We start from the raw sequence: 16,499 nt of genomic DNA, 5'->3' as shown, positions 1-16,499 counted from the left end.
GAATTATGGAACATATTATTATTCCAAGATCTATTGATTAAAATGAACTTTGTTCATGGGGGAAACAAACCCTTCAAGTGTAGCCCAACAGGCTTTTATTATATTTTTATTTTCTTAATTTCTTATATATTTCATGACTACCCTACGTATGCTGATGAAGCGGCAGATGTTTTTCCCTTCATATTTTATTTCTTCATTGGAATGATACAGTGCTGGCCAAAAGTATTGGCACCCCTACAATTCTGTCAGATAATACTCAGTTTCTTCTTGAAAATGATTGCAATCACAAATTCTTTGGTATTATTATCTTCATTTATTTTGCTTGCAATGAAAAAACACAAAAGAGAATGAAACAAAAATCAAATCATTGATCATTTCACACAAAACTCCAAAAATGGGCCAGACAAAAGTATTGGCACCCTTAGCCTAATACTTGGTTGCACAACCTTTAGCCAAAATAACTGCGAACAACCGCTTCCAGTAACCATCAATGAGTATCTTACAATGCTCTGCTGGAATTTTAGACCATTCTTCTTTGGCAAACTGCTCCAGGTCCCGGAGATTTGAAGGGTGCCTTCTCCAAACTGCCATTTTGAGATCTCTCCACAGGTGTTCTATGGGATTCAGGTCTGGACTCATTGCTGGCCACTTTAGTAGTCTCCAGTGCTTTCTCTCAAACCATTTTCTAGTGCTTTTTGAAGTGTATTTTGGGTCATTGTCCTGCTGGAAGACCCATGACCTCTGAGGAAGACCCAACTTTCTCACACTGGGCCCTACATTATGCTGCAAAATTTGTTGGTAGTCTTCAGAGTTCATAATGCCATGCACACCGTCAAGCAGTCCAGTGCCAGAGGCAGCAAAGCAACCCCAAAACATCAGGGAACCTCCGCCATGTTTGACTGTAGGGACTGTGTTATTTTCTTTGAATGCCTCTTTTTTTTTCCTGTAAACTCTATCTTGATGGCTTTTCCCAAAAAGCTCTACTTTTGTCTCATCTGACCAGAGATCATTCTTCTAAAATGTTTTAGGCTTTCTCAGGTAAGTTTTGGCAAACTCTAGCCTGGCTTTTTTATGTCTCGGGGTAAGAAGTGGGGTCTTCCTGGGTATCCTACCATACAGTCCCTTTTCATTCAGACGCCGACGGATAGCACGGGTTGACACTGTTGTACCCTTGGACTGCAGGGTAGCTTGAACTTGTTTGAATGTTAGTCGAGGTTCTTTATCCACCATTCACACAATCTTGCATTGAAATCTCTCATCAATTTTTCTTTTCTAATACTAAGTATTCTCTGACAGAATTGCAGGGGTGCCAATACTTTTGGCCAGCACTGTATATTAGGCAATAATGAATTACAATTATACAAAAAGACTGACCCGCGCATCCAATAGGTGTGATATATACATAAGCTAAACATCTCTTTTTTCAAATATTCCTATAGCAGTAATGCAATGCCAGAGTTCACTTATTCATTGTTAGCATTTTAGTGTGCAAGTGTATATGTTTCGTAGGCAATAATGAATGATATAACACCATCTTATAAGTTCAGGTATCACAGGTACAGGGGTGCAGCTAGATGGGGTGCACAATTGCATCTAGTACTTTCAAATATTAATTGTAAAAAATAAAGTGACTACTATTTTGTGCTGTATGTGTTAATGTGTAAAACCTTGATAGTAATATTAATTGGCTAATTAGCCCCTCTGCTGTAAATTGGAATACATGTAGTGTTTGTATTCTATGAAATGCTTTATGGACAATAGAAGCAGGCCAGTCTGTTGCCTCAAATAGATACTGAAGATTTTCCAATATTTGCCAAACACGGCAATATCTTTTCATTACTGGGACATTCTTCATTAGCGTCCCGCACATGCACAGATTTATTTGCTATTATTGAAAGAACTTTCCCACAATAAATCATTCCAATCAATGCACAAATCATTAAGAACCGAGCTGTCAATTGCCCTGCATCGGACGTAGTCTAGCAATCATTATGGAAATATGCAGAGAGAAATATCCCAACAGCTCCACTGAAACTGATCCCTATCTGTCAGAAAATTATATTGTTTCTACAAGAGTATTTTACTAAGCATTAGCTAAATGATTTTGGCAATGGCATAGAAGAGAGGGAGCCCCACAGGAGACGTTAACCCCCCCCGCCCGACATTACTGTATGGTGCTGGGTCTTGCCTTACGTTTGATTTCCACTCTATGCCATTTTCATGATTTTTCCAGAAAGTTGCAAATCGTGTAAAGTTTCACTCCCCAGATGGAAAGCATCCACAGGTTCTCACTACCCAGTAGCAAAGCGAAAAAACTTCTCCAGACCTGGATTTCTTTTTAAAGGGCACATAGCCAATATTACATAGAAGCAGATCTTGTGGTTAAGTTACCAGTGAGAGAAATCTGTATAACAGGTGCCTATAACCATTGAAGTACCGTATTTTTCGTTTTATAAGACGCGCCTGATTATAAGATGCACCCCAAATTTAGTGGAGGAAGATAGGAAAAAAATAAATTTAATGTTAAAATGAGAGTCTGTTTTATAATCTGATAGAGCGTCTTAATCCTAATGCTCACCTGGGGGGAGCGGCGGTGGTGGAGCAGATCAGGAAAGTCACAGGAGGCAGGGTAGGTGATGCTGCAGGCTCAGAGGAGGGGGTGTTGCGGCTCAGGAGGGTGTAGTGGCAGGCGCCATTGAATATCCTGGATATGGCTTACCGGGGAGATTGTGGTGGAGTGGGGTCATAAGAGGCAGGGTCACAGGACGCACTCCGGGATGTCGCAGTGAGCACCATTGATCTGCAGTCAGGCTGTGGGGGTGTCACATGACGGGGTGACTCGGTGGCAGGTGCAGTGAACTGACTGCAGGCTCCATTAAATCTTCGTGATTGACGAGATGGACTTCAAAAAAATGACGGTGGAGGTGGCTCATGCGCAGATAGGACTCCACTGCCACTTTCTTGAAATTTGAGTCAATTACAGACGATTCAATGGAGCCGACTGTCAGCTCAATGTACCCACCACTGAGACACCCTGTCCTGTGACACCCTCGCAGCCTGCCTGCCCGCAGATCAATAGCACCCGCTGCAAATCCCCCGACCGCGTCCTGTGACCCTGTCTCCTATGACCCGGCTCCACCACCACCGCCCCGGTAAGCCATATGCGTTTTGTAAGATGCACCAACATTTTACGCCCAGTTTTGGGGGAAAAAAAGAGCATCTTACAATCCGGAAAATACAGTACTTGAAGGGAATCTGTTAGCAAGTTTTTGCCAGCTCATCTGAGAGCAGCATGATAGGGGTAAAGAGAGTCTCAATCCAACAGACAATTCCCACTTCTGTCTCCTCCCAGATTGATCTTTCATTCTCAAAATTATCAATTCCTGGACATTTTAGCTCATCTCGTCGTTACCTTTTGTTAAAACTCAGGACGAGCTGAAACGTCCAGGAATATCAGGAATGTGAATAAAGGACCAAACAAACCTAAATCTAGTGAGTGCCAGAATTTTCTTTGATTTCTATAAAATTCTATGCAGAATGAATGGGAGAGGGGGAAGGAGAAGTTCTACCTCTAGCTCCTCCCCCTGCCTCTAGCTCCTCCCCCTGCCTCTAGCTCTTCCCTCTACCTCTAGCTCCTTCCTCTGCCTCTAGCTCTTTCCTCTGCTTCTATCTCCTCCCTCTGCCTCTAGCCTTTCCCGCTGCCTCTAGCTCCTCCCTCATTCTGCCCCTCACTTCTACATAGAATCTTGTCAGTAGTAATCTCTTATCTCAATAATATAAAAATCTGTATTAATTGAATACAGATTCTACATGGGAATTGACCATTTTGAGAATGAATGACCAGTCCAAGAGGAGAAAGAAGCAGATTCGTCAGATAATATATATTACAAAGTTGCTTATTTTCATGTGTACTATTGATTTCTGAAATAAAAATTAAAACGACGGTTATACTTTAAGTTTCATGCTTTATAACTGAAGCTATGGAAAACCATAGTCAGACAACTGCAAACTAGTGATGGGCAAATAGTAACTAATAGTAACTATTCATGTTCTGACTATTCGTAACAAGTTTGAAAGTACTATTCCGGTATTTGTCATGAATAATGAGCCCAATGCCAGTCAATGAGGATCCTGAGCATGTTTCTTGCTGTGACGAATTCTAGAATAGTACTCGGTATTTGGTAAGCATGATCCGAACACGAATAGTTACTATTCACCCATCACTACTGCAAATCCTTGAGGCAACCATAAAAAAAACAATGAATAGAGTATGCTGATGCTAAGCTTACAAATATGAGTTTGTAAAAGGCAACATATGTATCTGTTCAGGGTTGCTTTAACTATAAATCAAATGGTACCGGGCAGCCATCCCTCCTGACATCAGTCCCATTTCAACTTTTATTTGTATGTATACTTATGGTGAAGAAACAGTTGAAAATTATGGCAAGTTCTCTGCTCCATCAGCTCTCTGCACCCCCATCCTGTGTAGGCAGGTATTATAGTGCCCGCATTTCAAAATATCAGCAACCCAGAACAGATGGCGCGATAACATCACTAGGAGAGGTCATGTGATGACTCTTGTGACCACCACTATCTTGTTTTCTGCCCACTGCTGAGTTAAAATGCTCTTGCATCGGAAGCTATGCGCAAGTGGAACCGAGGCCTAAAGCTCATGCTCTGTTAAAAATGTCCTCATGCTCTACTTATCCATATTTAAACACATATGAAAAAATGATACTGGTATCCAACACAGAGCACACAATTGGCATAGACTTGTACTGGTCCTTGTCATCTGTGCTGCCGAAAAAAACGGACATGTCTCCGTGTGTGTTGCACAGACACATGGTTCGCGTAAAAACATGATCGAATACAACATGTATGTGTGGTGCCCCTGAGGCTTCAGTTGCCACAGGGTACTGCATCTCATTTAGGATGCAGTATTCATCTTGGGTGAGGAGGAGGTTAATCATTGGTGTTTCCAGATTTAACTTTACATACAGCTTAAGTACCTTCTCACTGGGGACTGGACTTGGGTAGGCTGGGGGTGGCCATCACAAGGCATGGGACTTTCCCAGTCAGTAGGACAACCACCTGGGGGGGCGGGTTCCACTTTGGGTAGAAGTAGGAGCAACCTTCAGACATTCTTCAGTCAAGTCGGGACTACAGTTATGGCAACACCAACACCACTTTCTTCAACTTCTTCTTCTCAGAGCCTTAGGCTTGGAGCAGGAAGCTCAGCCTGAGTTCTTCACGTCATCAAGATGTAACCCATGTGAAAGGACACACTCTGACACCGGTGGTGACCTCCGACTTATCCGGGATCGGCTGGGGCCCATCACGGCAGAAACCGTCACTCCGTGGGTGGCTATCATACAGTGAGTAAAGACCTTGAACCGCAACCACTGTGTCAGCCCGTCCTTGGCATCGCCCCGCGCTTAGGCACCAATGGCCACTACAACCACAATCATCCTCCCCTGGGGCCTGGCTCTACTTGTGGGGAGCCAAACCATCCGAGCTGTGACACCATCTGCCCCAGAGGACAGCACCCGCAACGGCGGTTAATCCCTGGCCGCACACCACAGGTGGCATCACGAGACAACTACTCCCAACATCCCCACCATCATCTCATCATCCATCCCTTTTATTGACACCGATAGGGTCATGAAACCGGACAGCCCAGTGACGAGTATTCCCCGTAGGGCCCTTCATATGCGTCTTTTGAGCTGTCTAAATGAGGCTTACATACAGCTGTGTTTATTGTCGTCAATGGAGAAAACTATAGCATATCCACAACAACAGGATTTGCAGATTTTTTTTAATTTGTCACACCATGAACATATGGTTCCTTACAGGTTAAGTAGTTGAAGCTTTTGCACGCAACAAAAATTCTCACCTTGTATACTGTGCCAAAAGCGCCTGAACCCAGGATTTTGACCCGCTTTAGCTCCGTTTCCTTTAGTATCCGCAGTTGGGCTTGGTTTGGTGCTGTGCCGCTCGGCGTCAATGGTTCCACTAACTGAAAGAATAATATCAACATTAATTTCTTGTGCTTAGAAAGCAATACAAACTCTACAGAGATGCTTTATAATAGCACATAACACTACAGGAGTCTACTTTATTGCCATTAACTCAGTCACTACCCTATGGATTTCTTTACTCCTGAAACCATTGATTATGCATTTTCTGTATTATAACAACTCCCTATGTATATTAATCAATATACTCTTACTTTATTCTATTAGAATACACAGAACCATCACATTCATTTTATACAGAATTTTACCAGTGGGTCATCTCTCTACAAGAAATGACGATGACAAATAGACTAGACCTATCCCTTTATCTTGTATTTTGCTACTTTCTCATGACAACAAGATACACTTCTATGTGTGCACTGAGACAGGGATCAAGAGTGCTCAATTCAATAAAAACTATTGACACTATATTGTTCCCTCACACAACATATTCAATATATTAATTTAAGATTGTTCTATATTCTCAAAAGAAAACTGCTAACATAATATATCACACTGTATATGCCACATTTCCACTTTTACAAATCAATACAGCAGTTTGGAGCAAGCGGCACAAAATGCCAAATGCATATGACATACTGCCATTGTAAAATGCCTATTGAAGTCTATGGAGAGTGATTAAAATACTAATGCATCCATTAATCATCAATGTTGCATTTGTGTTTAAATTAAGCCATTGTCCCAGGTGTGTCACAAGTGACAAACAGTCATGCATTTTCGGATCGTAGAAGGTCACAGTGATTGGCAGCTCAGACTGCACCCTGACTTTCCATTGTTCCTGCCGTCAGTATTCATTGGTATAGGTAGCTTTCCTGCTGAATTCATCTCTCTCCTTTTTGGACCCAGCAGGAGCTCAACTTCTACCCAGCTGTTGATTATCAGTATTCCCTTGGTGTTTAAAATTCATTTCTTTCTATTCTTTGTGCTGGTGATATTTTCAGTTCCTTCATGCCGAGGTTGCAAGCAGGTGGTTTGTACTCCTCTGTGGTATTGTTGCTGAAAGCTCTGCTGAACTTCTACCTGAATCATCTAATGATTCATACTTTTCTCCCGTGTGTCCCCCTTGTGTCATCTATAGTTTTATATAGATATAGTTATATTGTTTAGTGCGGTTGATGAAGAGCTCATCCCATCTGTTCCCTATTTAGGGCCCAGCTCTAGGGAATACCTAGGGTCAAGTATCCGGCTCAGCGCATACACCTATCTAGGATGGTGAGAGAACCCAGTGACCAGCAGTAGGATCAGTCAGGGGTCACCATCTTCCCTCTCTTTAGACACAGGGTTTCCCTTTTCTTGGTACTTCCCCGTACCTAGCGTGACAGTCATGGTCACATAACCAAAAAATAGGGCTAATCCATTTTAAAGGGAACCTGTCAGGTCCGCTATGCCCTCCATGCCAGCAGCTTTCACCTTTTACTCATCAAAATTCCATTCCTAACCAGTCCTATATAACATTATTCTGGAAAATAAACGTGTAAAAAAGCATTTATTGCCTCCGTTTTTTGTATGCAAATTAGTGCCTTAACTAGTTGATGGAGTATTGTTTCCCCAAACTAGTCAGTCCTCTTTCCATGTTGTCACACCCCCTTGAGGGTGATAAGATGATTTTCAAAAGTCGGCGTCACTGCAGCTCATGGAAATCTTGCGCATGTGCATGGATTATTTCAGAAGCGTCAGTGCGCCTCTAAAGCCAGGTGTATGCATACCGGCTTAAGAGAGGTGCACTGTGCATGATCGGAAGTGCAAAAGCTGTTCTTGCGACCATGCACAGTGCGCCTCTCTGAAGCCAAGAAGAGTACACCCGACTTCAGAAGTGCAGTGACGCTGCTGAAATAAGCTGTACGCATGCGCAATACTTCCAAGCGCTGGGATGATGCTGGCTCATAGAATTCATTAAAACATGGAAAGAGGGCCAACTAGTCTAGGGAAACAATGCCCTTTCGACTTGTCCTAATTTGCATATGAAAAATGGAAGTAATAAAATGCCATTTTTACACATTGATTTTAGAGAATGATGATACAAATGGCTGGTTAGGAAGAGAACTTTGATGTACAAATGTGAATGCTGCTGGCTCAGATGCCATAAGGGACCTGCTAGGTTCCCTTTAAGACAAAAGTATACAAAAAAAAAATTTGTGTGGTTTATGTAAAGCATTTTTCATTGGATGATATATATCGAACCACTTTTTCTCATAGTAGTTCTTTGATAGGACATTCCATGGGAAAAATATAGGTGATCTCCCAAAAATTAGGTGGGAAAAAGAATAAAAGGCATTATCTGAACATAATAGTGAGTAGGTATGGACTGGAAGGTTGGTGAGAAAGCAAAACTGTTCACTTTCAGAAGTTATGCTAATGGTGGGCACAAAGCAAGTATACATTTATATGAGGTATTGGAGTATTGGAGTCTGCTTCAAGCCGGTACGGTCAATCCATGGCGTCCTACCTAATGGAACCTAGGATAAGTAGAGAATCAACTATGGAGACCATTGGTATTGCAGGTATACTCCCCAATAGTCGTCAGCTATGGAAAAAAAATACGGTATGTTGCCCAGGGTGTGAAGTGTACAAGGTGAATTTATTGGAAAAATAAAAGTATAAAAGAAAGAAAAGGAGAGCTGCACATAAAGCAATAAGGTGCTAATCGATAATGGAGAAAAGGAACAGTATAGAGTTAGGATAAAAAGGAGCATAAAGAAGACAATATAGAGTTAAACAAAGGTAGAAACTAGATGTAAAAAAGCAAATTTTATCCTAATTTATCCTACACCTTTATGATTCCAGCCGCTTTACAGTTCTGTTATCCCTGGCTTTACAGTATCTCTCCAGGTATTAGAGTTAAAAAAGGAAGACACTAGAAGAAAAAAAGTGAGACCAATATCTGGAGAGATACTGTGAAGCCAGGGATAACAGGACTGAAAAGGGGCTGGAATAATAAAGGTGTGGGATCAAATTAGGATACAATTTGCTTTTTTACGTCTAGTTTCTTCCTTTTTTAGGCCCCTTTCACACGACAGTGATTCTGGTATGTTTGTGCTTTTTTTAAAACATACCAGAATCACTGACATACGCAGACCCATTATAATCAATGGGTCTGCTCACACATCAGTGATTTTTCACTGAACGTGCACGCGTGGCCGTGATTCTGCACGGAGATAAGTCAGTTTTTTTCTGGCATCACTGATGACCCACGGACCACACTATGGTGTGATCCGTGTGTGATCAGTGAAACATGTACCAGAAAATCATGGACATATTAAATATTAAATATTTAAAACTTACCTTGCCTGCGATTCGCTCTGGAGCCTCCGCTCTCGGCAGCTTCTACCTGGCTCATGAATATTCATGAGAGCAAGAAAACCCGACCAGGAAGTAGGTGCTGAGAGCTGTGGGCGGACGCTGGAAACCCGAGGAGATCAGCACCATGGACAGCAGCAGTGAAGGCAGGTGAGTAATGTCCATGTACAATCACGGGATCACAGATCACGGATTGCACATGGACAACCTACGTGTTCCGTGAATCATGGAACATGGAGGGACATGTGTGTGTTTTACACGTCAGTGAAGAACGTCAGTGTTTTTCACTGACGTGTGAAACGGGCCTTAACTTTATCTCTATATTGTCTTCTTTATGCTCCTTTTTATCCTAATTCTACTGCTCTTTTTCTCCATTATCAATTATTACCTTATGGCTCTACCAGTGGCAGACACAGACAGAAAAGGGCCCCTGTGCAAGAACTGTATACGGAGACCTTTCCAGTCCAATAACTCATCATCATGCACAATTCCACCTGTTTTGGAGGTAGTAATGGACCCCATTAACTCTCAGGTCCCTGTGCGGCCACACAGGTGTCACCAATGATATGTCCGCCCCTGGGCTCTACGAGCAGCTCTCCTTTCCGCTTTCTTTTCCACTTACCCTCCTGGGTTCTAATCCCACTTTCCCCACAGATTCTTTTTAAATAATCTCAATTACCCTAATAGCAATTTTCCTTTATTTTTTTTCTAACATCTAGTTTTCCTTTGAAATATGTTTCCTCTCTCTCGTTCTTCATTTGTTTTATCATCACGTCACAATGTAGTTTTCCTCTTACTTTGTACACTCCTCCTTAGTTTCTCCACCATCTTTTTGTGTATGAATCTCAGCCCCTCATTGGCTGCTCCCTTAGATTTCTTGGCACCCATTTTAGCCTTTAAATTTCTCAATGTTTCAGTGTGTGTTACTTGGTTTTCTTCTACTTGAAAAATATGCCAATACGGCATTGAAATGCGTTGTGAAATGAAAGAGCTTTGAAAATTACGTCAGCAAGAGACTCCTATTTCCAGTAGCTGTTTTATCCCTACTTGGAAAAATATTTGGTGAATCTTCCTCCAGCCTTGGGGTAGTGGATGCTGGTGTCTGAAGCCTTTATAATGGTTGTCTCACACAACCATCCCAGGTGAGCACAACTGAGTTTTTTCCTACCCTCCTCCATTATGGTTTTACCCAATTTTGTGCACTTTATTCCTCTACAGCACCTATCTTCCTCATGAAGTTTATGTTGTAAAATTGACTATAAAAGTAACCTGTTACATTGGAAAAGCAGTCTAATTGGCAAGCAGCATGTAACAGAGCAGCAGGAGCTGAATACTCTGATATATGGTTTTATGTAAGAAATATTTAGTGTAACTTCTAACTTATTGATTGACATTGCTGCTAAAAAGTATCTGACTAGTGATGGGCGGACTCGCAGATATCCGGGATCGGTGGGTGTAACCGCATTTTAAACAAAATACTCCGAAATTGATCCCGGATATCTGGCCAGATTCTAATCCCCATATAAGTCTATGAAGACCAGAATCCGGCTCTTAAAAAATGGTGTTAGGAGGGATAGGGGTATTGGAGCAAGCGCACTATACTTACCAGTCTCCAATAAGGCTGTAACAGCTTTCAGGCAGCTTATTCTAGTTCTGGGGCCACTCATTATTGCTCATCCATATGCACTGCTTCCCCCACCCACTGGCAGTCCTAGCATCTGTGATTGATTGCAGTCAGACACGCCCCCAGCCTGTGTTAAAGTGTGTTTGACTACAACCAATCTCAGACCTTGTCTGCATATAGATTGGTGTAAAAATAAATAAATAAAAAATAATGATTGGTGTAGGCTCCCTCATATTATGATACCCATCACAGATAAAGCATACGGCTACAAGCTGCAGCCCCCAGCCATGCGCTTACACTGGCTGTGTATCAAAATAGGAGGAACCGCATGCAGCTTTTAAATTATTGAAATAATTGATTTTAGAAAGCAGCCTGCGGCCCCCCTTCAATTTTGATACCTAGCCATGATAAAGCCGACAGCTGGGAGCTGGTATTCTCAGGCTGGTGAGACCCATGGTTATTGGGCCCCCAGCCTAAAAATAGCAGCCTGCAGCCACTCAGGATTATTGCATCCATTAGATGTGACAATCCTGGCCTTTTATTTGGCTCATCCCGATTGCCTTGGTGTGGTGGCAGTCTGGGTAATATAGAGTTAATGACAGCTCACAGCTGCCATTAAGCCACAGATTAGTAATAGGAGGCATCTATGAGACCCCTCCATTACTAATCTGTAAATGTAAATAAATAAAACACAAAACAAAAGAAAAAATCCTATATTTGAAATAAAATACAAAAAAACACACCCTCTATCACCAATTTATAAACCATCAAAAAACCCAGGTCTGACGAAATCCATGCAAGGTCCTACGACAATTCCATCTCTGCTACATCTGAAGGCACTGTGCCTGGCCATAGAATGTGACCACCTACTGTGAGCTTCAGGCAGAGAATGAGCCGTTCTATGAGCGGTGACAGCACTTAGGTTATTTGCGGTCACAGCTCGAGGTTATCACGGTCCTTCATTTGTGATCACAGGTAACCTGACCTCAGGTGACCTTATTGAAATGAGTGACCTCCCCTCAGGTGAGGTCACTGTGTTCACAGACCTGCATCTCATAGTAGAAAACCGCATTTTTTTGCCAACAGATGCAGATATGGTGCGGAAATTTTTACACTATATTCCTGCACCCAATCTACACCTCTTGGCAAAATTCGCATCATTAACGCATCATACCATATGCGGTTTTGATGCATTTTTTTGCCAGGAGGATTGGTGCATAAATTTGGTGTAAAAATGTCATCACCAAATTTACATCTCTTGGGCCAAAAAAACGGTTTTGGCACTGTTTAAACTGCCCTGACTAAAATCACAAATAACTTACTTTCTGCCAAAGCTAACAATTACTTCTCTATACTCCTATTTCTAGACCTTTCCTCAGTCTTTGACACTGTCGACCACTCCCTCCTACTACAGATCCTTTCTTCCCTTGGTGTTAGAGATCTTGCCCTCTCTTGGATCTTTTCATACCTTTCCAATCGCACTTTTAGTGTCTCCCACTGCCACACAACCTCTTCATCCCGCCCTCTCTATGTTGACGTCCCTCAAGGCTCAGTCCTGGGACCCTTAATTTTTTCCATATATACATTCAGTCTGGGACAACTCATAAAGTCCCATGGCTTTCAGTAACACCTATATGCCGATGACACTCAGATCTACCTCTCTGGTCCAGATATCACATCTCTGCTGTCCAGTATCCCAGAGTGTCTATCGGCTATATCCTCCTTCTTCTCCTCTTGCTTCCTAAAGCTCAATGTGGCCAGAACTGAACTAATAAAATTTCTTCCATCTCACCTACACTCTCTATCTGATCTATCTATTACAATAAATAACATCACGCTCTCCCCAGTAAGTTCGGTGCCTCGGAGTGACCCTCGACTCTGCCTTGTCCGTCACACCACACATCCAATCCCTCACCACCTCCTGCCATTTTCAACTCAAAAACATTTCCAGAAACCATCCCTTCCTCAAGTCGCAATCTACAAAAATGCTAGTGCATGGCCTCATAATCTCCCGCCTCGATTACTGCCACATCCTCCTCTGTGGCCTCCCTCCTAACAGACTTGCCCCTTTCCAGTCCATCCTTAATTCTGCTGCCTGACTGATCCACCTTTCTCCTAAATACCACCCCACTTCTCTCCTCTGCAAATCCCTCCATTGGCTCCCAATCTTCCACCGTATCCAATTCAAACTACTAACACTGACCTACAAAGCCATCCATAATCTGTCTCCTCTGTATATCTCTGAACTAATCTCCCACTACACTCCAAAACGTAATCTCTGGTCCTCCCAAGATCTCCTTCTCTCCTCCTCTCTCATTCACTCCTCATGCAACCGCCTCTAAGACTTCTCCCGAGCATCCCCTGTCTTCTGGAATTCGCTGCCTCACCATGCCAGATTATCTGCTACAATTGCAAGCTTCAAGCGGAACTTGAAAACTCATCTGTTCAGGAATGCCTATAGTCTTCAATGACCCCACTGCTTCACCACCACCACAGCTACTGCCCCACCACTGTGCGTAGCTGCCGCCATCTCACCACCGCGCAGAGCTGCCGCCGCCTTACCACCGTGCGGAGATGCCACTGCCTCACCACCGTACGGAGCCTCCGCCGCCTCACCACCGTGTGAAGCCGCCGCCTCACCACTGTGTGGAGCCACCACCGCCTCACCACCGCACAGAGCTGCCACCGCCTCACCACCGTGCAGAGCTGCCGCTGTCTCATCACTGTGCGGAGCCACCACTCCCTCACCACCGTGCAGAGACGCCGCCCGACTAACACCCTACCTACTGTCTCCTCCCCAAAATCCTATAGAATGTAAGCTCACAAGGACAGAGTCCTCTTCCCTCTGTACTAGTCTGTCTATTGTATGTAACCCCTTCTCATGTACAGCACTATGGCATCAATAGTGCTCTATAAATAAATATTAATAATATTTTTAATAATAATGGGACAGTAGCGCTTGCTTTATTTTTCCTTTTTTTTTTTTATTTTCAGAGTTGCTGGATTTAGATCATTAGCCGCAGTTCCTAAGAACTTCAAGCCTGAGTACGGCACCTGAATAGTTTTGAAATCGCATGGATCTGGACTTTTACAGTCCAGGTGCGCCCGTCACTACACCTGACATTTATTAAGACCACCCACTGGAGTACTAAGCGTAGGACAAGTTGGTGTTCAATCCTAAGTTATACTGATTTTTTTCTTTCAAAACTTATATATAAATCTGCTCAGCTCTTCCAGCTTTATAAGATGATTCTGGTAAACTGTATTGGACTGTATTTTTTTCTTTTTGAAACACTTTTCATACCCGTATAGATTGGAACAGTGAGTACATAATAAATCCATTGTATAAAATTTGTACATAGTGTATTAGTAATAGGTAAGCGTAAGTAACAAGCAGTGGATTTTGCTCTCTATTCACAGAAATATATTAGTAGTATTCAAAAATGAATTTCCAATCTCAGTTCTTTGCCTTTTGAGGTCTGGCTAACACCACCCTTAATTTTCTTGAAAAACCCAAAATATATTGAAAAGTTTTTGACAAATAATCCATCTCTCAAGCTGATGTAGAAGGTAATTATAAAGGACTCTTCAAGTTGTAAAAGATTTAATAGCAATGCGGTATTTCACCTTGTCTCCACAAGGTTAGCATCGCTGGCCTCGTCTGATCCATATTCTGCATCTGTAAAATGTGTTTCGCCCGTGTCATACATAAAACACCATATAATATAGGCTGAGGTGAGCTCTGATTTTATTGCAGCGCACTGACTGTCGTATCTAATACAATTTCATTATTGATTCTTTTATTTATCAATATATTTATTTATATGGTTTAATTTTATAATGTAGTTGTGTGGAGATTACAGGTTATCAGAATGCCCTTCCTCTAACACGCAGGTGACATTGTTTTTGCTGTATTTGTATTTGACATATTTTATGTCATCTAGGAGAGCTGCTATTTCCACATATACTTATTATTAAAAAAATATATTTTTAGAAAATATATATTTTAACTAGTAAACAATTTGGCTCTCACAAATCTCCACCCTCCAGTCCATGCCCATTCATTGTGTCTCTGGGGTATCTCCTTCTCCTGCTCTTACACCATACTCTATCCCTTGTGTAGCCGGCTAAATTAACCCCTTCCTAGATTAAAGGCCGCTTCACATGCTGCGATATGGTGACCGATATCGCTAGCGTGGGTATCCACACCCATCGGTTATGCGACATGGGCAAATTGTTGCCCATGGTGCACAACATCGCCCAGACCCATCACACTACTTACCTGCCCTGCGACGTCGCTGTGACCGGCGAACCGCCTCCTTTCTAAGGGGGCGGTTCGTTCAGCGTCACAGAGACGTCACAGCAGCGTCACTGAACCGCCGCCCAATAGAAGCGGAGGGGGGGAGATGAGCGGGACGAACATCCCGCCCACCTCCTTCCTTCCGCATTGCGGGCGGGAGGCAGGTAAGGAGAGGTTCCTCGTTCCTGCGGTGTCACACGTACCGATGTGTGCTGCCGCAGGAACGAGGAACAACATCGTTACTGCTGCAGCAACGATATTCGAGAATGAACCCCCATGTCACCGATGAGGGATTTTGCACGTTTTTGCGACGATGCAAAATCGCTCAAAGGTGTCACATGCAACGGCATCGCTAAAGCGACCGGATGTGCGTCACAAATTCCGTGACCCCAACGAGATCGCTTGAGCAATGTTGCAGCGTGTAAAGCGGCCTTAAGTCTTGGTATAGTTTGATACAGGCTAGAGACAGCCGAACCTATTCAATAAAGGTTTGCCAATTTCAAATTCGGTATGGGCCTTAGCATGTTCATTCGGGCTTGGCAACCCCGACCACTTTCCCCAAAAGTTGGTAATGTTCGGCTTTGTTCAATCACTGATCGTGTTTAGGAAAACAATGCTTTTCTAATAACATATTATGCTTTTGGATAGGATTGTGGTGCTGTATGATTAATGGGGGATACAGTTAGGTCCAGAAATATTTGGACAGTGACACAATTTTAGCGAGTTGGGCTCTGCATGCCACCACATTGGATTTGAAATGAAATCTCGACAACAGAATTCAAGTGCAGATTGTAACGTTTAATTTGAAGGTTTGAACAAAAATATCTGATAGAAATTGTAGGAATTGTACACATTTCTTTACAAACACACCACATTTTAGGAGGTCAAAAGTAATTGGACAAATAAACCAAACCCAAACAAAATATTTTTATTTTCAATATTTTGTTGCGAATCATTTGGAGGCAATCACTGCCTTAAGTCTGGAACCCATGGACATCACCAAACGCTGGGTTTCCTCCTTCTTAATGCTTTGCCAGGGCTTTACAGCCGCAGCCTTCAGGTCTTGCTTGTTTGTGGGTCTTTCCGTCTTAAGTCTGGATTTGAGCAAGTGAAATGCATGCTCAATTGGGTTAAGATCTGGTGATTGACTTGGCCATTGCAGAAGGTTCCACTTTTTTGCACTCATGAACTTCTGGGTAGCTTTGGCTGTATGCTTGGGGTCATTGTCCATCTGTACTATGAA

General features: G+C 42.7%; 1 protein-coding gene across 2 annotated transcripts in view; it reads right to left on the bottom strand.

Moving 5' to 3' along the window:
• ERBB4 (erb-b2 receptor tyrosine kinase 4) overlaps nt 1-16,499 on the bottom strand; it is a 1,420,891-nt gene that overhangs the window by 278,227 nt on the left and 1,126,165 nt on the right. For both annotated transcript variants that reach the window (XM_075317538.1, XM_075317539.1), the window contains exon 18: nt 5,894-6,016. In XM_075317538.1, coding sequence (XP_075173653.1) covers nt 5,894-6,016 — 123 coding nt within the window. The remainder of the gene's footprint in view (nt 1-5,893; nt 6,017-16,499) is intronic.

This window comes from Anomaloglossus baeobatrachus, chromosome 7, assembly GCF_048569485.1.
Source record: "Anomaloglossus baeobatrachus isolate aAnoBae1 chromosome 7, aAnoBae1.hap1, whole genome shotgun sequence".
Lineage (NCBI taxonomy): Eukaryota > Metazoa > Chordata > Amphibia > Anura > Aromobatidae > Anomaloglossus > Anomaloglossus baeobatrachus.
This window is presented reverse-complemented; position numbering and strand designations above follow the sequence as displayed.